Consider the following 23,874-nt stretch of genomic DNA (forward strand, 5'->3'; position numbering starts at 1 on the left):
AATACGGTTCATACAGTTAATTATCCGCTAAGAGCAAAAGTACATACATATAACACCAAAGATACATTTGGATTTCATTCAGATTTTAACAAAATAATTTAGAAAACTTTAGAAAACTGGAAAACTTATTAATTATTCCATTGTATTATTCGATATTCACTGGCAGCGTCTTTCCTTGAACTTGATATTTGGACCTTGAAATCTTTTAACACCCTTTAATATTTGTGTCTGCACTGAATTCTAAGAAATATCTCCCTTAAGACTTTAAAACAGCCCTTAAAATGCTGTTAAGTGACAGAGCGATCGATTGTTGTTGCTGCTTCTTCAGGTGGTTGTTTTGGGCGCTTCTCATTATCCAGCCGTTCCCTCTCGCTCTTTGAGCTCCGGACCGTAATAATTGGAAGTGAAAACACACTCGAATTTTCAAGGATGAATCTCATGTATCGGGGAGCCAAAGACAGTATTGAGCTTCAGAGGAATTTAACATCAATTTGAAGAGATCTGTCACCCGTTGTTCGCATTTATATATGATATCCATCGGAGAGAAAGAATAAGAAGCTGCTTTATTTAATTTTTTATAAGAGTCAATGAATTTTTATGAAGAACTATTATATCAGAAGCTAAAAAAGAGAGAGATTCCTTTCCTCAGCTGCTTTCTACAATGTGTCACAGTTTAAGTTCAAGTCTTTATATTCTCTTACTTTTCCTACTTTTTTTCGTTCTTTCCCCTGAAGCTTTTCTGTGCCTCGGGGGAGATAAAGCTGTAGCAGTGGTTCACTAGTGGCCCTGCTTTCAACTCAAACCTACAGCAACGTGTCACCTATGGGACTGTTAAAGGTGTGACAGAGGGAAAGTGAGAGTGGTTGAGAAATGGACCAAAAAAAAAAAAAAAAGACATTACAGGAATAATTCAGAATAAAATTAATGCTTATTACGTATGCTGTTTCATGGAAAGTGGATATTCTTCAAAAGTCAAGTCACTTAGAATAAATGTTTATCATTTTAAAAGAATAATAATTTCATAAAATAAATTAATGAATCCATATAATAATCATTATACTAAAACGTAAAGAAAGAAAGAAAGAAAGAAAGAAAGAAAGAAAGAAAGAAAGAAAGAAAGAAAGAAAGAAAGAAAGAAAGAAAGAGAAAGAAAGAAAGAGAAAGAAAGAAAGGAGAAAGAAAGAAAGAAAGAAAGAAAGAAAGAAAGAAAGAAAGAAAGGAGAAAGAAAGAAAGAAAGAAAGAAAGAAAGAAAGAAAGAAAGAAAGAAAAAAAGAGAAAGAAAGAATAGCTAAAAAATGGAGAAAAGACATTTAAGGAGCAAAATTTCAACTGAAAACAAGGTAGTGGCTATTCTTCCTGGGGTCCATTGAACATAACAGAAATTACTTGAATACATAACAACAAAGACCAAAAAAAATGTTAAAATACAAAATTCATACATAGCATCCAGATCAACGATCTACATAATATTGTTCCATTAAATATTTCTTAAACGATTTTTTAAACTTCATTTTACTTAAGGATGTTACAAAGCATGTAATGTCTGATCGCAATTCATTCCATGTTTTCATTCCTCTATACATTACAGTCTGCTGCTTTGCATTAGTTTTTGAAATGGGAAGCAAAAAATGTCCTTTTAATGCATGCCTGGTGTTAAAATGATGACTAGCATTACTACACAAAAGTTGACAGTACAATACACTTGGAACTCTTGACACAGAAATATTTCTTATGAAACATAGCAGAGAAACAATTTCCCCATCCTTCACCAATTACAAACCTAAAGTTTCATGCATTTTCATAATATGAACTCTTTTATTGCAGTGTACAATTAGTCGTGCAGCTCTATTCCAGACTAACTGCAACTTATCTAAGTCTTAACTTGATGCATTCGACCATATCACTGGAGAATAATCTAGATAAGAAAGAACAACTGCCTGAAAAATTTGACAAATACAGTACTTTGGTAAAAATTCTACACATCTCAGTTGATCTGTGCCAGTCCCAGACACATTGGCCTGTGACTCATGCACTACCTTTATTAATAACGTGAATGATTTGTTTTTTTACAGTATAAGTAAGATGTAGAGTGTCCTTTGTTAATTTAAACCTTTTTCTTCTGATTTGGTGCATAGGCAGGAAGAAAGGGAATTACTTTGTATTTTTCTTTTGGGAATTTTTCTTTTGTTAAAGTTAGTTTGCATTTAAATTAGTTTTTGGATCTTTTTTGTTTGTTATTTTTGTACTTCCATATCCTGTTGTAATATTTTTTGTTTTTGCATTATGTTCTTTAAAAACTATTCTTTATATTATTATTATTATTGTTATAATTATTAAGTTTTTTTTTTTAATCATTTAAATGCAAGTAAAAAATGATTGCCTGATGGTGATCAACTTTTTGATCAAGAATGTGTTGTCTGGTAATTCTGGGCCTGAAGACAGTTAACTTAAAATACTCTCCCCTCTTTCTTCACTTGTTTGTTTCTATTTTTTGACCCAGGACCTTTGTAGGAACGTAACAATGTGCATGCAGGTTGTTTCAAATTTTCGATTCTAATTGAAGTTTCAGTACACTACATAATCTGTATTTTTCTATTGGTTCTAATACAGACTGTCTCAAGTCTCATTTTAATTCAAGTTTAACAGGATAATCACAGAATAAAAGATGCAAACTTCAAAAATGAGGGAAACCCAAATTGGGAAAAAAGCCAAGCAGTAACAACATATTTTAAAACCGAAAACAAAAAAATATTTAAATAAAAAAAAAATCATCAATGATGTCAATATCATATAAATGAATACTAAAACAAGACTGTGTGAACAACTGTGAATGCAACTTTAGTATTATAGGGTTTTATCACATGCACATAATATAGTAATAGTTTTAGTGTTACTTTTTTCATTATATGCAAATAAAGTATTTATTTCATAATGTTTAATGTAAAATAATAAAAATATTTATATTTTAAAATAATATGTAAAAAACATGTATAGGCTCAGAATTATTATTTTTTATATTGTCCTATAAAACAATCCAACAAAGATATCCATAACAACCAAAATAGCAGCGCTTAATTGAAATGCCTCCACTCACCATATTTATAGATGACACTGGTCCAATGCTATTTACGTAGATGTCGACATCAATGACTGTCGGTTTAACTGCAGAGAAAGAAAGAAAGAAAGATGACATCAGCCATGTTGAAGTGTTTCATAATACAGCCACAGAACTCTTTCACTCTGTTGTTGTTGTTATCTACAATATATATCCAATGTGTAAGCCACTTAAAAAGTGCCCTAAAATACTTTGAAATATGCATTGGAATTTCAACTGAAACATGAAGATAGGGCAGGTAAAATCAAAAAACTCCTCCCACACCATTTTGAGGAATGTAAACAAAAACAGTAGTCCTAATGTATTCTCTGTTTTGGATTTTAACTTCTAAGAACCCAGAAAGCTCCACATATTGATACATTTTTAATGACAGCTGTGTTAACATCTTGTTTCAGTTCTAAAATAGTTTGACGGCAAGCAGAAACTGTTCATGGAACAATGATATAGGCATATTGAAACGGTCTATAGTGTTTGTTTGTTTGACAGCTCTGCCAGTCTTGATTCCTTGTTTTAATTGTATCAATGGTATCTTGTAGCAAGCACGAAGCTTCAGATGCTAAACAGCCTTTGATTGGACAGAAGTTCTGATAAGAAGCTAAAGTATGTGGTATTGTCATTAAAAAAAAATACTGATTGCTAATGGTGGAAGTGAGAAACTGCAAGTTTTGAATCCTCATATGTGCTAAATGTGCATTGCGTCACTGCTTTTGGAGCACATTTTTTTTACATGCATTTTTTATTTCTTTTTGCTATTTGGGCTCATTGGAACCTAATTAGTATAAAACCTAAGTATCATCTTTTAATATTATGTACTTTTAGAGAAAAATTATGTCCATGTTTGTGATCTGAATTTCCATAAAACACAATAAAGTCACTTTTGTGTAATAGAATGAAAATCTCTTTATTTCTGCCTTGAACACAGCAGTTTTTTCCTGACTGTTTTTAATGCATTAATAGCACATACACACATTTTTGAAAATGTTTTGACTATCAGTAAATACAAATGTTTTTTGCACATTTTGGACAGTTAAAATAGTGTGTGTGACATTTCATATGCTGCAAAACAGTTGCAGAATGACACTGTGTGTCTATAACAAAATATAAAACATAAGACATAAGAGCTAAAATGTGCTGTTCACCGGTACTAAGCCCTAGGAGGTTAAAGAAAAACTCAGATGTTTGGAAATTTTGGCTCATTTTACAAGAGTTAAAGAGTTGAGTTTTACCGTTTTTGAATCCATGCAGCTGATACAGGCCTGATGGAAGCACTTTAAGTTTAGCTTAGCATAAATCATTAAATTAGATTAGACCATTAGCATCTAGGGAGATATTCATTAATTCATTCATTTTCTTTTCGGCTATTAAAGTCTAGCTGAACAGCACTCGTCACTTCTGCAAGATGAAGTGGAAAGTTGGAGCAAAGGAACGGAAATCCTCATTTCAATATGAGTGAAAGCCTGGTCTGACAACCTTCCATTAGGAAAGCATTTTCTGGAGACAAAGAGAAGAAGGAAGGGTTCATTCTTCACAAAAACAACAAACTGACAAAAATACAAAGAGTCAAGTATGATTAACTTCTTATTATAGCATAGCATATAGTGTTGACAGTGAAGGTAATGCATTAGATCTCAACCTGAAACTGTTCTCAAGAAAAATAGATTTTGTTTATAGTAATGAAAGTTACTGACACGGCATGATGGCTCAGTGGTTAGCACTATCGCCTCACAGCAAGAGGGTCACTGGTTCAAGTCCCAGCTACTGTAGGTCATTTGGCATTTCTGTGTGAAGTTTGCATGTTCTCCTGTGTTCATTTGGGTTTTCTCTGAGTGCTCCCATTTTCCCCACAGTCCAAAGACATGCGCTATAGATAAATTGAATACGCTGAATTGGCCGTGATGTATGTGAGAGTAGATGTTTCCAGCTGGAAGGGCATCCACTGTGTATAACATATGCTTAATAAGTTGGCAGTTCATTCCGCTGTGGTGACACATGATAAATAAAGGGACTAAGCTGAAGAAAAATTGCTAAATGAAAGCATGAAACTGCAGGGTTCCAACGCTTCTTGAAACTGCTTGATTTTCAGACATATGAATTCAAGGCCTGGAAAATACTTAAAAACAAACATTGGTCCTTGAAAGTGCTTGAGTTTAAAGTTTATGATGTTATTTTGCCAATTGTACTGTTCTGCTTTCAAGCCTGAACAAAAAAACTAAGAAGTTTTTAATAAAAAAATTTCAAATTTATACATGAACAATGAAAAAAAATTATTTAATCAATACTTCAGAAACCACATTTAAATATTGCCTGTATTGAGTTCAACTAATTGTATTAACATTCTTTAAACATGACTTAAACTGTTGTTTAAAAAAATGACTTAAACTGACAACTGACTGTTGTTTAAAACAGTCAACATTTTTAAAAAATGACATTCAAAATCTAATAATTATGTTAATAAACAAACATAACATTAATCATTATTTTAATGTAAATATCAAGTGTAAAGTGAAAAGTACAGGAACGACTTTTATGGCGCTACATGCTGGGGTTGTGAATTACGAAGGTGCTGGGTTGACAATATTAGTGATTTAAAAATTCCTTAAAAGTCCTTGAATTTGGTGTCCATGAAAGAGTGGGATGCCTAAAACTGATTTTTAACGAAAATGTAATTTGTAAAAAAATCTATAATAAAAAATAATAAAAAATATATATAAAAGGATAAAAATATTTCAGTTGCAAAGAAAATATTTCTAATTTCTCAATATTTTAGAGTATAAAAGACTAAATAAGCAATAGAATTGCAGTTTATAGAACTTATTCTGTTTCTGTGTTGAGCTAGATTGACACAATCTGCATTGTAAAAGCGGTATAGAAATAAAGATGAAATTTATTGAAACGTTTGGGTAATAATATACATTAAATAAAATACTATTTTAATATGCAATTTATATAATACAATAATTATATAATACAGTAATAATACAATAATAATTAGCAACTGAAATCCTCATTTCAATATGAGTGAAAGCCTGGTCTGACAACCCTCCATAAGGAAAGCATTTTCTGGAGACAAAGAGAAGGAAGGGTTCATTCTTCATAAAAACAACAAACGATTAATGATTAACTTCTTATTATAGCAAAGCATAAAGTGTTGACAGTGAAGAAAATGCTAAATATAAAATAATGAAAATATTTCAGATGTAAAGAAAATATTTGTAATTTCTCAATATTTTAGAGTATAAAAGACAAAATACACAATAGAATTGCAATTTATTAGAGCTTTTTTTTCTATATTAAGCTGCTTTGACACAATCTACAATGTATTAAATTAAATAATATTTTAATATGCAATTTATATAATGTAATAATTACAAACAATTTCTAAAATGGTTTTTAATTTTATATCAAAACTTTTTTTTTAATTCTACGTCCAGAATGTCAGGAAGGTTTTGAGTTTTTTATATGCTTTAAAACAATTTTGCACATTTTCTCAGGTGTCCTCAACAAACATTTTTAATTTTCATAATAATAAATTGTACTTTAAACATGCACTGTGTAAACTACATATAAAATAATAAAAGCAATTTAAAATCTATTTTTTTAGATTATGGAAGATTATTTCAGAGAAAGTAAATAAAAAAAGGTTGAAAAATAGGTGTTATATTATGTTATATTGTATTGTATTGTATTAATTTGTAATCTGAGGAATATACGTCAAAAACATTCCCCTTTCCATCAGCATCTTTGCCTTAGCCAACCTTTGGTCACTTCTATCCGTCCGTGCTAGAGTGGGCAAAAGCCCCTCAGGTGTGCTTACTCTTAAATATGAGCATGACATTTTCAATCTCTCCTCTCATTTCCTAAATGCCTTCTTCACTGAGTGTGCATTAAATGAAAATCACCATCTGTGCAGGAATTAACACTGTCACTTGCCTTGATATCTTACATGCTGTCTAGAGATAGTACTAGATCAAATTTGATGCACACATATTACAGCTTATCATGGTTAATCTATTCAAATAATCTCACATGCAGATGGATGGTCACATCATCTCTAAAATGAGACTGCCCAAACGCTCTTAGTGTATTCAAATGTCATTTATATGAATTTTCATTTTTACTTCCCCTTTCTTTAGACACTTCACTTTTTATGTCATATTTCTTGTTAAAGTCAGTGTTGAAAACAGATGTGCTGCATGATGTTTAGAAATATGAACTTTCAAAATTGTGTTTTGTAGGAAAAGCATTTATGTGATGACATATATAATAACATTGCACTGTAGATGTTTTTACTGTCACTTTTAATTAACATGTCAATGTCAATAAATAAATAAAAATTCAAATACACTGCTAATTTTTACTTTTTAATAGCTATTCTCAAAACAAACATGCATTGTGGTAATTATAGCTTAAGGTTTCAGTCATAGCTCATATTTAACTGTGCTTTAAATCCGTCAAGCTTAAATGAAAACTGTAACCAAAGACTAGAACACACAAGACATGTCACTCAAATAGTTTTGAATGGAGAAAGTGTAACGGTCAATATGGTGAATGAAGACCTGCCTAGAAGTACAGAAGCAAATAATTAATCATTGTAGACTGAGGTTTCTCCAGGGGAGAAGCTAAGACCAGACGTGTAATTTTACGACAGTTTGCTGGTCAACAAATACACTGGAATCTCAGTGAATACTTGTTTCAAAGGCATAAGAAATATGTCCAAATAAAGCTTGAAATCTGTGCTTTTAAATGTACACTACACTTGAAAACAAAAGTTTTCTGGTTTTGTAATCTGTATGAAACGAACGCTGAAGAAGATTTTATTCTCTCTGTGTGAAGTATTTTCTAAGTGTAAAGCAGTTAATTTTCTCTTCTCAAAATGTATGTAGTGTTTGCAGCAAACATGCCAGCCTGTGTTAAAAATACAGTGATGTGTCTGTGTAAGATGAGTATGTCTGCACAGGAGCAACACTAGCAGAAGAATGACTGAATGACTGGTTGTGTATAACTGAATATGTAAAGCACTGATTATATATGTTAAATAATTGTATGAAGCTTAGAGTGAGTAACATATTATCAAGTGATTATGCTATCATGACAATGTATGTAAAAACTTAGTCCGTTTGCAAAAGTTGCATCTATGGAGAGAGAACTTTGGTGTCAAAACAGTTGCTGACACAGACCTGTAACATCTCTGTTGACATGAGCTAGTGGGCTGAGAGCCAAGAATAACAGGGCCACCTAGAGTAAAAACCTATCCTAAAATGGTTAAAAGTTAAAATGAGACTCCTAGGGGTGTGTCAAAATAACCTGTATAAATATTGTAAAAAACACAGAGACTTTTGAAGGAGCAGTAGAGACTTTAGAAGGAGCAGGAGGAGAATGCTATGAGGTCTGCTCTGCTCTTTCTCGGCTTTATTATGGAGAATAAAGTCTATTTTCTGATATTCAAAACCTCCGGTCGGATCATTTCTAATTGATAAGAAGTCCGAATTCACGACAACGCAAGGTGCAATACAGTCTGTCCTGTCATACGTACATCACATGGCAGCAATAACTACTCAAATGCCAACAAACTAGTAAACTTTGAATAACTTTCATTTCTGGAGGAGATTCGCCATCAAGACCAAGTTGCGAATTACTTGTTCCAAGCTGCAATCAGACAATCATTATCCAGAGGATGATTGTTGTTGCATCGCAATTCGCAAGCTATCCTTTCTAAATAGTACTTAAAAATAGAATTAGTATGTTGCAAACCGTAGTGTTGAAAAGAGTATGCCAAAGGTTCCCGGATGGTTTACTATTTCCGATTGAAATTCAAAGTGTAGAAGCGTCAATACTGATAATATTGTCCACACTACATTGCACATTGGATGTGAATTTGTTTTAAAACTGCAAGCTCAGGTAAAAAGTGGAAACAAACCACAAACACGGCTGACAAGTGAGACCAACCGTTGAAAGGCTTCAGTAAAATTGTTTAAAAAAATAAAAAATGTACATACTGTACTTTTAGGGCATAGTATAAGTATGTGAACTGAGACACAGCAAATGTGTAGAATGGCCATAAATAAGGATGGTGTCGTGATCTCATTCCTTTCGAATGCGCATGCCCTTTAGCTCAGGCAACCTGAAAAAAAATGCAGATTTTGTTTGATTTAAATGTTTAAAAATGAAACCTATGAGACATTTGTTGTTTAAGTTTATTGATGGTCCAAATTCATTCATTCATTCATTCATTCATTCATTCATTCTCGTTTTAGCTTAGTCACTTTATTAATCTGGGGTCACCACAGTGGAATAAACCACCATCTTATGCAGCATATGTTTTACGCAGCAGATGCTCTTCCAGCTGCAACCCATCACTGAGAAACATGGTTCCAGATATGTAAGGTAATCGTAAGCTTGGCAAACAGTTTTGGAGATTTTGATGTTTTCCCATTCAGACAGAATGCCAGAACATAGGCGTTTCAAAGGTGGTCGCAGAGTAAAATGACTTGCCTTAATGCAGGGGTGAGCAAACTTGGTCCTAGAGGGTTGGTGTCCTGCACAGTTTAGCTCCAACTCTAATCACACACACCTGCTTTTAGACTTCTAGTAATCTTAAAGACACTGATTAGCATGTTCAGGTGTGTTTAATTAGTGTTGCAGCTAAACTCTCCAGAACTGTTTGCCCACCCCTGCATTAAAGACACTTCTATCTGCTTGTTGTGACATATAAAATACTGTTTCCAAGTCTAAGCTGCTACTCATTTGAATTGAGAAACTATTTGTTTATGACCACTTTTTAGTCATATAACACATTAGAGTTAGTTTAATTTAAAACCATGCTGTACACGATAGTCTCTGAACTTGCTGCATCACAGACACCAATATTTCTATGATTTATCGTCACACTTAACAATATGCATTTGAACAAAACAGATTTATTAAACAGATATATTTTGTTTCTCTTGATTTTTTCCTATTTTTTACATTTGAATTTATTTTTCCCCTAACATAAATGTTGGTGTACACATTTTTTTGGACTGTTATCATATTTTTTTGTTAGATTATTTCCATATTTGGCTTCAGTACTGACTTAACTAATGCACAAACTTAACTTATGCACAAATAATATATATATATATATATATATATATATATATATATATATATATATATATATATTTGTAAAGCTTCCTATATACAAATATGAATTTAAAAGAGAGCTCTTTGAGGGGAGCTGGGCACTGTAACTGTATAAACACATGGTGAATTTAAATGTACTATTAAATTTAATTAGTAAATGAAATGATATAATATAAGTGGAACAGATGCAGTCTCAATGCAGCTTAAAAAAAATCATACTTTTCAGGCCTTGAGAAAGTTGCATTCATTGGAAATGTTGTTTTGAGAATCATTTTTGAAATATTCAGCTGCAGTCACCATTCACTTGCAATGCACAAATGAAAACATCTTACATCTTTTAAAACATCCTCAACTGACTTTGAACTAGACTTTAACCATTTTGTCCTTATTTTTTCGTGTTTTGACTCGACTGCACAGTCTGCTTTGATTTTAAACCAAGACCATACTTCTAAATAGAGTATACACACTCTTAAAACATTAAGCATTTATCAGGCACAAGAGCAATACTTTGTACCTGTTTAAAACTTTTATTGGGAATGTTTGATTAATTATAAAGCCCTAAAACACTCAGCTGTCGACTATGAGCACGATATGGGAAATAACAGCAATGTACCATGAATATTTCATTACTCGCGTAAGTCACAGTTCATCATCCAATGTCCTATTCCGCTGCTGGAAAATTACATTTACAGTTTATAATTGCTTTCAATTTACAGCAATGATACAAATTAGACAGATATTGTTGCTATGCTATGATGAGGTGCAATAAAGTTAATGAGCTTAGTGTTTGGAGATGGACACACATTCTGAATGTTAGACTGCTCTTCCAAATAATATATATAGATCTCTCCCTGCTAACATCATTAAGGTGGAGGATAATCATCCACACACCTTCACTCTCTCATACACAACTGCAGTAATACTTTACATACAAAGTTCCCTTTGTTAAGGGTTTGTAAAGGTATTCACCATTGATTAAGAACTTCTTTACAATGCATTATTGTCAGTGTAAAACCAAAGACACTGTGACTGACAAACATACATCACATTGTACTCATACATTAAAAACATAATTTTAAACATGGACCTTTGTTGTGTTATCTGTATTGTGCATGTTTTTGTAATGTGTATAGGTTGTTTTATTGTCAAAGTTAGCATTTTGTTTATGTAAAAATCTCCATTTCATGTCAAACAATAGCTCATATCATCTTCCCATTCACACTGAAATAACTACAGACACATTTTCTTTTAAACATTATTTATTAACCAAACATAGAAAGATTGCATACACTTACCAGTTTCCATTTCTCAGCACCAAACCTGTTTACAGGTCAAACAAAGACATTTATACAGTTTTTTCCCGCCTTCACTGCAGAGCAACCATTTTGGATGACATCATCAGGGTCACGACCCCTGGTCAGTGATTAATAATCTCTGTTTTGTTGTTTATATTTGGTTATTTGTTGTGTTGTATTTTGAGTTTTTTATGCGCATGCATTTACTTGCATTGATTTATACTTTTGTTTAATGTCTTTTTGTGTATTTTTTTTGTCTCCATGTTAACCTACAACCCATAAAATGGTTGAACCCATGGGCGGGGCCAATAATATAAAATGGCCCCAAACCTTTACTCTCGGTGGGTAGTTGTAGGAGCAGGTTGTGTGGTGTTGTGGCAGAGTATTGCTAACAGATTTTGTTCAGGTCATAGCCTTGATTTAGCTGAACAAGCCTGTAGATACGTTGTAAATATTGTATAGTTTATTTTTCTTTATTGTTATTTTGGTGCATTTTTTTTCTTCACTTTCACCAGTGGCTTCTGTGACACTTTTTGCCTCCATTCACCCTGGTCAGTTATGAATCAATGATAAACTGTTATTACTGCATGGATATAAAGCATGATTAACACTACCTGCTAAACAGGGCACCATTTTCAACCTATGCTATTGACCTTAATCTGCAAAGCAGAAGTGTACTATAGTTAATGTGATTAAAAACTTCCAATTCATTGAATGATAAACTGCAGAAAATGGTCAAATTACTCTCTCTACAAACAACTGTGTTCATGACTATACCTAAAAATTGTATATTGTATTAATTTTATGTTATATAAATAAAAAAAACAAGAGTATATTATATAAATTATATAAGTGATATAATCAGAACATTCAGTTCAGTTCAATTCACCTTTATTTCTTTAGCGCTTTTACAATGTAGATTGTGTCAAAGCAGCTTCACATAGAATATTATAGTAAATTGAAGCAGTGTCAGTTCAGTTTTCAGAGTTTAAGTTCAGTGTGTTTAATATACTAGAACATATCAGTTTGCAACATGAAGCAGCATAACAACTGTTTATATGCCTTTAAATCAATGGAAGTGAATGAATCTCGAGCCAAAAAGATTTCAATGGCTGCATCCGCTCGTACGTAAAAAATAAGGTCAATAAATGCTTAATAAATATCATTATTCAAAATCATACCTGATTTCTGTTTTATTTCATGATGTCGAATAATGGACTATTGTAGTGAGTTACTGTATTTGCTGTTTTCTCATTAAAAATTGAATGACTAATGTCCCTTATTATATGTTACTAATAATAAGTCACGCTGTCTTAAGTGATTCACCGGGGTTAGAACAATATTGGAAAAATCTGACATTGTGCTATTTTGTTTTTCTGATATATATATATATATATATATATATATATATATATATATATATATATATATATATATATATATATATATATTTGGAAAGAATTCATAAATTCAGATTGTTTGCCACAGGAAAGGGAATAATGCATCAAATAATAAATAAATAAATAAATTACAAGCAAGAATGCTTTATGGTTTTCTGTTTAACAGTATTCAGGTACAGAAATTGAATAATCAAACTTAAAATGACACTACAACATCTTCACTGTATAAATAATAATAATAATAAAATTATTAATGACACAATTCTTTGTGCCTGAATGCTTAAACTCTCTTGACATGTTCAGACTGTCAGGCCCCTAAAACACAGGCAGAAGATGAACCTTCCGGTTGGCTATATTAAAAAATCTCACATCCTCTGAATGTATGGCTCGGGGTCAACAATAATCTCAACTCAATTTTGCAAATCCGGCAATATGACTATGACTTAAGTGCACATTGTGATATGGTCCTTTGGAATGTGTTCCAACTGAAACAAGAAAAGGCTGGGACATACCATAGACATAATTGTTGTGCAACACTTAAAAAAGAGATTTGCTGTATGTTCAAACTACTTAGTTAAAATGAGCTGAAACAACGCATATTTGATTTGATTTTAACTTAATTGTTTAATTTTTAATCAAGTTAAAATTTGTAAAAACTAATAGGCTAACTTAATTCCTTCATGTTGGCCCAATACAAGTCAATTGTGTGGAACCCAGCATTTTAGACAGTGAATATCATTTATGGATTTATGCAAACAGTAGCATCATTGACCTATAAAAAAATGATGGCACCTATCATACCTGTAAGCACGCTTTTTACACAGCTTCTATTCTAACTTGCAGGTTAAGTGCAATTAAAGTGTACATTGAAATGCAAAGTCAAAGTATAGCAGAAGTGAATGAATAGACTTTAACTACCAGCAAATATTAAGGTAAGCAAAACAAACCGACATCAAATATAAAAGCAGACACTTATGTGCTGTAATGCCATCACCAATGACTAAATCCCTGAGGTCTATCCAAAAGATAGATGTAAACATTGCCAAATAGGAGCTCTGACAGGGACAGTTTAAATGACTGAAAAACAGCTGCGAGTGCAGTATATGGATCCCAAGTGCCCGCAATTTAGTTTGTGATCATAGCTCTGTTTTGTTCTATGGATATATGATCCAAATAATTATAGCTTGAAACAGATGTGTTTCTATGGAAATCCTAGTCTAACTCTTTTGCCCACCAGGTCTCCGCAAAGGTCACATGGCTAAAAAAAAAAAAAAACAATAGCATTTAGTTTGCAACACAACTCTGCCAGTCACATCTTTTTTGGTCAAGTGCATCAGATAATGAAAGCCACAGTCTATAATAGCAATACTGAGTCTGAATCGACATTTCTCAACTCTATAATAATGTACAGCTCTCTGCATAATTTAAATAGGTCTGATATGTTTTGTGGTCCGTGCCGATTCAAGCATATGATCCACTTTTTACTGTCATATCTCTGACCTGAAGTAGACTGTATCTGTGCACTGTGGCGGTTCACATGACATTTTTGCAAATGCAGACTTCATTCACCCTAAAGGCAATCAAATATACACTGTCTGTACCCTTATGCGATATTATTCACCAAATAAATATGGATACAAATAAAAACGGACAAATATAAAAAGATTTCATTTTGAATCTCGTATTTTCCTGTATGCTGACTTCTCAGTAGCGGCCCATGCAACAGGCAACATAGGTGGTCACCTAGGGCCCCATGTTTCTTGGAGGGCTCCTCGAATGCTATATTTACATTATATTTACTGAGAACTCAAGTGCGAGAATGAGCACAAATGTTTAAATTATGAACAATGCGCGTTGTGCAATGGACAGTCCCCATTAAATGCAATACCATTCACAACAACAGTGAGAAAAAAATAACCTACACTTCTTTATCTTTTAATAAAAGAATAACTCTGTATAATTCATGCATGACAAATAGCGGAAAATGATAATAAATGCACAACAACTATTTGAATAAAAGCAGAGAGTATTAGAAACATACCCAGCAGCACCACACTCTATTTTGCATAACATCACCTCAGCTATTGGGTGAACTAGAATGACGTAACATATTCCTGCACACATATCTCTCCAAATTGTTCACGTTGGATAAAAACTTGGAAAAGTGTCTTAATGTCTTGAGAAATAAAACACAAGTGTCATTGCTATTTTTCATCAATCTTAATTAAATTTTAATTGGAAATGTAATGGTGTCCAAACCAAACATCAGCCGGAAAAAAAAAAAAGAGAAGCAGAGGAAGAAAAGCAAGTTCAAAGTAAAGGTATGTTCTGCAATGCTTAATACATTATTTAGTAGTGCAGTAGTAAGACTTGTTTAAATAAAAGTAACGATGCCCACGATCACAGAAATACTTGTGTGATGTGTGAGAATAAAAAATCACTCTGCTGAAAAAAACAGAGGTTTCCCCCTTATTTGGTCTAATTAAAAAAAAAAAATCTAAAATCTAATTTTACCCACTGCCCAACATCTAATGCAAAGTTCATGTAAGTCTCTGTGTAAAAACAAGCTAAAATGTCTCCTGCATTTCTAGTTAATTATACATATATTTGTATGTCATTCATTTACAAAAAAAAAATGCATTTGATTCATGATATATGTCATACTTATATACAGTACTTTAACATTTAAATGACTATTTTCTGGCTTGCAAACGTATTTGTTTAAATCTGAGTAAATATTTTTGCATATGTATTATTGGTTAAATATATTAAAATGTGTACACTTAAATATTAAAATTGTATTTTTTGGGCTTTCTTCTCACAGTTTTTACACAAGTTGGCCCATTTTGTTTTAATCTCACCTAGGGCCCCTCAACCCTGTGGGCTGGCACTGGATAGTCTTCTAAATGTGTTTTAGAGCACGCTAAATCAGTAAAAACATAATGATACTAACACCTAACAAACTTTTTCACAGAGACTAATGTTTAAAATTCACCAGTAAATGGTTCACATTTGTTTTAGGCATAAAATTAAAATCTTTTTTGACCAATACAATAAATTTTTGGCTATTGCCAACATTTATAAATAAATAGCCTAATGTTCATTATGCTACACAAACACTGGAATTAAATAGATTCCAAACTTTCAATATCTTATCAAATTACAATTTGACCTATAATTTCCTCTTTGGTGAGGAATGGCTACAAGTTTTTACACTTTAAAGGACGTCATTACCATCTTGCAGAGGATCATGGTTAACACATATCAGCAACTGGTAAACAAAACAGTAAGTGACATGAGTAATGGAATTTTAATGAGAAAATCACAAATACAGTAACCTTCAATACCTTTATATTACATTATAAAGAAACCTTAATATCAATAATAACATAATTTCCCTTGCAAATTCAGAGAGGAAGCATGGTTAAAATCATTGCATGTTTGTAATAATGGTGTATGTGCAGTCGGTGAGAGGTCAGATGGCGGTCTCTGACAGAGGGTTTCTGCTCATTACATTTAGCATGAGGACAAGCACCTGCGTCAAATGTCACACACTAACTCATTAATTGCTCCACACACAGATGTGACCACTGAGCCGAGGGAAGACAAGAGGAAATAAGCAACAAACGAGGTAAAAAATAAATGTAGAAATGAAGATTTGGAGGTAACATTTGCAGCAAGAATAAACAAAATAGACGGAAATCATAGTAGAGAACAGATGCTTCATTTGTACTGCAACAAGCCAGATGGGGTACCTATTTTAATGAATCTGCCACAAAATACATCTTTGTAGAAATCTATACTATGATGTTTATGTACATTTGTTCATTTATTCATTCCTTTTCCTTTGGCTTAGTCTCTATTTCAAAGGTACCCACAGCACCATCTATTCTGGCATATGTTTTATGCAGTGAATGCCCTTTCAGCCACAACCCAGTCCTTGGAAACACCCAATCCAGGCCATTCCGAAAATGTACCGCTATATACATTTTTGGAGAGTGCCAAATGCGTCCCAAGAGCTACAATATTTTGCAGTTTTTTGTTTTCGGGAATCCACCAGAGGCCGCGGTGTATGCTTTTTTAATCTCAAATTTCTCTCGAGTGCCGTTCGCGCCTGTTGTTCTTGTGTCACCAGAGGCCAGAGGCTGCTGTTTACTGACTGACTGACCGATCAACTGACGCACATTCCTCCCTAAACCCAACCAATAGTGTTTTAAAAAACACAGATTAACCCGCCCACCCACTTCCCTAAACCCAACCAACAGTTTTAAAAATAAAAAGAAAAGCCCTTGCCTGATATTTACCATGTTTTAGCATTTTACCACATTGTCACCCTGCTATTTACTTATTTTATTTTTTGGATTCTGTTTTTGTCTTACCCACTTTTTGGAACCGTTCTTTACCAGACTCGAAACCAATCCCTGTGGTCAACTCCTCTCTGCGTCTTAAGTCCACCGACGTACATGACGAGCTAACTGAACAAACTGGTAACAGGTGGAAAGCCCGTCCATGCGGAGGTAAGCGGTTAGCTGGTAAGCGCAAAAAGGAGCCGCATTGTACTACCCCGTAGCATTCATTTCAAGACGAAATGCACACTGTAAAAAAATCTGTCATTTTACGGTTTATTTCTGGCCGCTGGGGTGCTGGAAAAAAAAAAAAACGTTGAATAACGTCAATTAAATTACAGAAATTTACTGTAAAATAAAAGACATTAAATTACAGAAGTTTCCTTAAATTTAAATTTCTGGTACATTTCTTTAATTCAACCTCTGTTATTTTATGGTAAATGTCTGTAATTTAACGGCCGTTATTTAAAAAAAAAAATTTCAGTACCCCAGCTGCCGGAAATAAACCATAAAATTACAGAATTTTTTACAGTGCAGTCATACGTATTTCTAATACTGATACATAATTCACGATCTCCAGATATGTATATAGGGCTTTGTTTTCAGAATGTGCCTACATTTGAAACACCCATACACACTCATTCATACACATACAACATGGCCAATTTAGTTAAATCAATTCACCTATAGCCCATGTCTTTGGACTGTGGGGGAAGCCAAAACAGCTAAAGGAAACCCACACAAACACATGGAGAACATGCAAACTCCACACAGAAATGCCAACCGGCTCATCCGGGGACTTGTACTAGCGACCTTTTGTAAGGGTCACGAAACACCAAAACACATTTTTTGAGCTGTTGACAGTCGTATATGTGTCCCACACTGCTAAAAACACTATTAGGACACCTATATTTCACTAAAAAGTGTAAATTGATTGTTTTTGCGTTACTTCATGCAAATTTTACTTCCGGTTTGAAACGAATTTTTGAAGCTGCGTCACGGCCATGACATAATAGCCTGTATTTCAGCGTGCAGACTGGGCGTCTGTGCCAGAGTGAGTCTTATTACGTCTTAAAGTGTGATGCATTAATGCATGAGTAAGGCTTGGTTCAAACCAATCAGCGCGCTCTATTGTGCAACTTCATTAATATTCATTACTGTCAGAGTGTAGACGGCAGAGACGCCACGTTGTGTTGGCAAAACAAGCGTGAAGTGTTGCTTTTATAGTTTGCTGCAGTTAAGTTTTGTTTTCATTTTCTCTCTGTGAGAGCGCAGCTGGCGTCACGTGTGGATTAACAGTGTACGCGACGCGCGACAACAATAACTTATGTGTCTAAGGAGGATTATTGTTTACCTGAGAGCTGTTCTCATCTGCAAACGCTGAGATCCGGATTCGCTTGTAGTCTCCTCTAAATAAAGACGCGGCTCTAATTGCTGGTGATTGTCCTGTCTCTACAGATTTGGTAAGTGAGCGACCAGTGCTTTTTGTTTATTCAGTTCGTATTTTATTCGTATCAAACAAACTATTGCACCGAGTGTACACAAGTTAGCACTAACAGTTACAACCAAACTATAACCTCAGGTTGGATTTTGTGACTGGAATAACATACGCGGCTTTCTGACACTACCTGCCGTGTGCATCTAAGTTTCCGGGAAATGCTGAGTTTTTTTTTTCTCTCATTCGCCGTGCGGTATCAAACATTGCATGAAAAATACACGCTTAGAGCAGATCCTCGAATCAAATATCACGTTTGTCGGGAGGGACATGAATGAATTCCCTGAATGAAAGAGCCAAACTGCAGTTAAAGTCCACCATTTAATAATTTGGCAAATAATTCGACTACAGATGTCCATGTAAACACAGTCACATTGTCCGCTGTGGTTGTGTGTTTTGACTCTGAAATTCAGCGCGCCCAAATAGACACTCCCACACCAAGCCTCTTTTCTTCCTCCGACACTCCCCCCTAAACAGAGCTGGACACGCCCACTTTTCTGACTTTTTCCAAAGTAGAGGTGTGAAAACACCCTGCTGAAACAAGGGGGTTTGATGGCCCTTTTTGTAAGGCAACAGTGCTAACCACTGAGCCACCATACCGCTCCTTGATAAAAATCAAAAATAGTAAAAACATTAATTTTCCATATCCTTTGTTCTTACATACTATGGCACAAGCATATTGGAAAGGCATTTGTAATGTACTTTTTAAGAGTCATGATTTTATATTCACAAATTATTGAATATTATTTGCAAGCAAATTAATCTTGTAATGCAAAATATCAATAAATTCAGCAACCCTTTAGCAATGCTGTTAAGTCATCTATATCTAATCCACACCAGATAAAATAAACACAACAACAAATCTCAGACCCAATAATATATATATATATATATATATATATATATATATATATATATATATATATATATATATATATATATATATATATATTTACATCCATATAATAACAAAACAGAACAAACAAATTTATATATGTATGTTTCTAAATATATTTTACAAATGAAGAATAGATAACAAGAAACTTGCTTGATAATGATAAAAAGTTAAAAGTAAAACAGGAGACGAGGGGGATTATCAATAACTAATGGCATTTGGCTTCAACAATCCAAAATAAATAAATCAGTCCCATAAAAAAGAAATGCACCTAGTTGAAACTTTAATTAAAATCAATGTAAGGGAACTTGAGTCCAAGATGAAAGATCAGATCAATTTTGTTGAAGACAAAATTGCATAAATGTGTAATTTGTGCAAAAATGTGCCTTAATTCTTTATGGCATTATAGATTCAAGACGTAGATGAAACATTTCTTAGATTCACGTCCAGTTGCTGCAGATTTGTTGATTGGATTTCCTATTTTACCAAATCCCAAAGGCGCTCTGCAGGATTGAGATCTGGTGGTGGTGGAGGCCATTTGAGTTTAGTGACCTCATTGTCATATTCAAGAAACTTTGACATGATCTTATCTTCAGATGATCTTTTTGATATGGTGTTTTACCCTCCTAGAAGAAACCATCACATAATGGGTGGACATGTGGACATGTATTCAAATGATTAATTGGTTCCAAAGGGGCCAGAGTTCGCCAAGAAAACATCCTCCAAACCATTACCCCACCCGCAGTCTGGAATCTTCAGACAAGACCAGATGAATCAAATTCTGACATTATCATCCAAATTCCTCAGCAGAAATTACAATTCATCAGACATTTTTCAGATTTTTTTCTTTTTCTTTTTTCTTAACTGATTAAGTGTAAGTTTGAGCTACTGCTATAGCAGCATCACACACATTTCTGGCAAATTCAAAACCCAGACAAAGACACAGTAGAACATAAAAACCTCACTGACTACTAGCGTTTTGGAAGTGTTATTGCAAGAGAACCTTTCTATTCTTATCTAGCGACAACAAAGCATTTTGCTCATAAAATAACCACTCACTGCTAAACTATTTTTATAATACAGCAAAGGTTGTGCATGAAAACCCTAGAATTCCATCAGTTTCTGAAATACCAGCCAGGAAACGTAAGTATTTTATGTTTTGTCAGTGTAGTGGCTAATTCATATTCGTACAAGTTCAGTTGTACGAAAATGTACGATTTTAAAAAGGAGGCGTGGCACCCAACCCCACCCCTAACGCTAACCGTCATTGGGTGATGAGCAAATCGTACTAAATTGTACGAATTAGATCTTACAAATTCATACGAAGTAGCCACTAAATCAAAAAGTTACGAATTGCCGTGAGATTGCGTTGGAAATACACAAACAAGACTGTATGGCACCAACAACCATGCCACTTTCACAGAAACCTGTGGAACTTTGGCAGATTATCTAAACATGTCTATAGTGCATGCCTAAATGAACTAAGCTGTTCCCATGTGAATGGCTGATTAGATAATCACTCTGCTAAATAGTTAGCTCAGTAAATAGTTAGCTCAATTATGTTTAACCTTTATTCAATTTACACAGTTAAGATTTTATACAGTATGCAGAGCTGTTTGATTACGTTTTCAGTTAATGTTCATGAAAAACCTGAAAAGCACTGTTTATTTTACTAGTATTGTTGCAATATTGTATTCTTATTGTATTGTATTTTGCTTGTACAGTTTATTTTTCTATTATTGACAATGCTTTTATTGAACATATCATATACTGAACCGTACCGGAACATGAACCGAACCATGAGAAGTCTGTATCGTTGCACCCCTAGTGAATAGTGCATATATAAAATTGCATGAATAAATCTAAACTACTAGACTGATGGCACTCTAAGCCCTTTAGTTATTCTGCCTAGGGTCCTGCTTCCGGGACTCTCAAGAAAGCATAGAAGCATAGTTTTTGCACCAAAAATCGTGGAAACGAAAAAAGGAAAGAAGAAAGAAGACTGCACCTTGTGACACTCTATTGCTCTACCTCTCGTTCATTTGTATTCCCACAGGAGCACTTTGGGCCTTCTTTCATCCTGCCATGCCTCTAAAATTTCGAACACCATCATGAACAATTCATTGGTGGTATTTCATGCTCAACTTTCAACATTTAAAGAGCAATCCTTTAACTTTATTAGCTCTCCTTTGCTACAACCAGCTATTCAAACATCAAACACCATTATGCAATCAAGTCTAACACAGGCCTTATTTCTAGGCCACAAAATCATGGCTAAAAGTTCTGTGGTCTAACAACAGGATTTCAAAGGGATTTATCATGTATTTATATCCCATTGTGCGGCTGATGGATATCATTCCCTTCAACATCACTGTAATAAAGTACATGTGCTTTGAAATGTGATTTGACATATAGTCCTTAGAGACACTAATGGCTTGCGCCCTATTGTTATCAAGCTAACGTGTGTTGACGGTCTCATAGCAGAATGCAGACTCCTATAATTTCACAATCCTTTAATGCTACACAGGCTGCTCGGTTTCTAAGGAGATGATGTAAACCGCACTGAACATGTTGATAAGTTAGACGAGACAGAACATATAATAGCTGAGAAATTCATGGACATGGAAAGCAAAGGAAGTCATCAAAGTATATCTTGTTTGTCAAGCAGTCATGTCGTGGCCAGGCATTTTTGTCTTACGCTTTCTGCCATCCTCATAGAAGGGAAACAAATTATCAGCAATCAACCCTGCATGGCCACATTTAGCCCCTGCACCATTATGTTTCCTCCCAGAGCAGTGTGTGTCCGTCGATGAGAGCATTAATATGCAAGCTCTCTGCCCAGAATCACCATAGACACACTAATTAAATCACCCGCAACAGACCGAGAGCAGGAACATTAATGATGACATCCACCACCCCATAAACAGCCATTAAAACTCTCTAAATACAGAAACCCTGACCCTGTTAATGATGCAACCATTTACAGGTAAATAACATTTGATGAAAAGTCTGTCGCAAAACCTAGTGAGCCTATTATGTGTCCACTATCTATGTTTGCAGCTGTCTATGTGAACATAAGAGGGATTTTATAAGACAATGTTGAAAACACTGAGGTCTATAATGTCTGGAGAAATATATTTCAAGACTATTTCAATGGTCGTGGATAATATAATATATAAACGCTGTTTCTAACAAGTGTTCCAATCTGTAGCCTGGTTATTTCCAACCAATAAATGCCCTGCAATTTCTTATGTCTCCTTTAGGCTTTTATGCGTTCAGCGTTCAGCGTGCTACCTGCTACCTACATCCACATTTCAAAGGCTGATTAATGGGGTTTTGGCTGAGTGTCGTCAAGATGATATAAGCTCGACTCAGATGGGACTAACTTTCTATATAACGTTTGAGTTACAGTTCCCATCACCTTGATTACATTTTGGATTGAAACAGGACCAACATCTTCCTGTTTATTACAGAAGTTGTTTGGTCTGTTTTATACATTTTGGTATTGCAGAAATTATTACATACTCTGCATATACACTCACCGGACACTTTATTAGGTACACCTGTCCAACTGCTTGTTAACTCAAATTTCTAATCAGCCAATCACATGGCAGCAACTCACTGCATTTAGGCACGCAGGCATGATCAACACAGTTGCCTTGTAGCAACCGTTCAGGCTGGTTGGTGGTGGTGTAATGGTATTGTGGATATTTCCTTGGCACACTTTTGGCCCATTAGTACTAATTGAGCATTATATCAATACCACAGCCCATCTGAGTATTGTTGCTAACCATGTCCATCTCTTTCTGACCACAGTCTTTTGATGGATACTTCAAGCAGGATAACGTGACATTTCATAAACCATGAATCATACCAGACTGGTTTCTTACACATGACAATGAGTTCACTGTACTCAAATGGCCTCCACAGTCACCAGAGCTCAATCCAATAGAAATGGAAGATTCACATATTCATGTGCAGCCGACAAATCTAAGGAATATTTCCAGTACCTTGTTGAATCTATGTCATGAAGGCAAAAGGGGGTCCATCCCAGTACTAGTAAGGTGTACCTAATGAAATGGCCGGTGAGTAAATGTATCGTAGGAATTTCACTGATTACTATTATTATTTTATTTATTTGTAGTAAAACTATGTTAAAATTTGTAAAGATTGATATGTTAAAAAATTTTGAAACAGACCAGAAA

General features: G+C 34.1%; 1 protein-coding gene across 6 annotated transcripts in view; it reads right to left on the minus strand.

Annotated features, from left to right (window-relative positions):
* gabrg3 (gamma-aminobutyric acid type A receptor subunit gamma3) overlaps positions 1 to 23,874 on the minus strand; it is a 234,214-nt gene that overhangs the window by 150,960 nt on the left and 59,380 nt on the right. For 3 of the 6 annotated variants that reach the window (XM_073954342.1, XM_073954346.1, XM_073954343.1), the window contains exons 1-2: positions 9,609 to 9,669; positions 3,096 to 3,163 (exon numbers count right to left, since the gene is read on the minus strand). In XM_073954342.1, coding sequence (XP_073810443.1) covers positions 3,096 to 3,098 — 3 coding nt within the window. In that variant the 5' untranslated portion in view covers positions 3,099 to 3,163; positions 9,609 to 9,669. Of the gene's footprint in view, positions 1 to 3,095; positions 3,164 to 9,608; positions 9,670 to 23,874 lie in introns of those variants that run through there. The other 3 variants (XM_009302568.5, XM_068222011.2, XM_073954348.1) reach the window with 1 other exon arrangement.

This window comes from Danio rerio, chromosome 6 (genome assembly GCF_049306965.1).
Source record: "Danio rerio strain Tuebingen ecotype United States chromosome 6, GRCz12tu, whole genome shotgun sequence".
Lineage (NCBI taxonomy): Eukaryota > Metazoa > Chordata > Actinopteri > Cypriniformes > Danionidae > Danio > Danio rerio.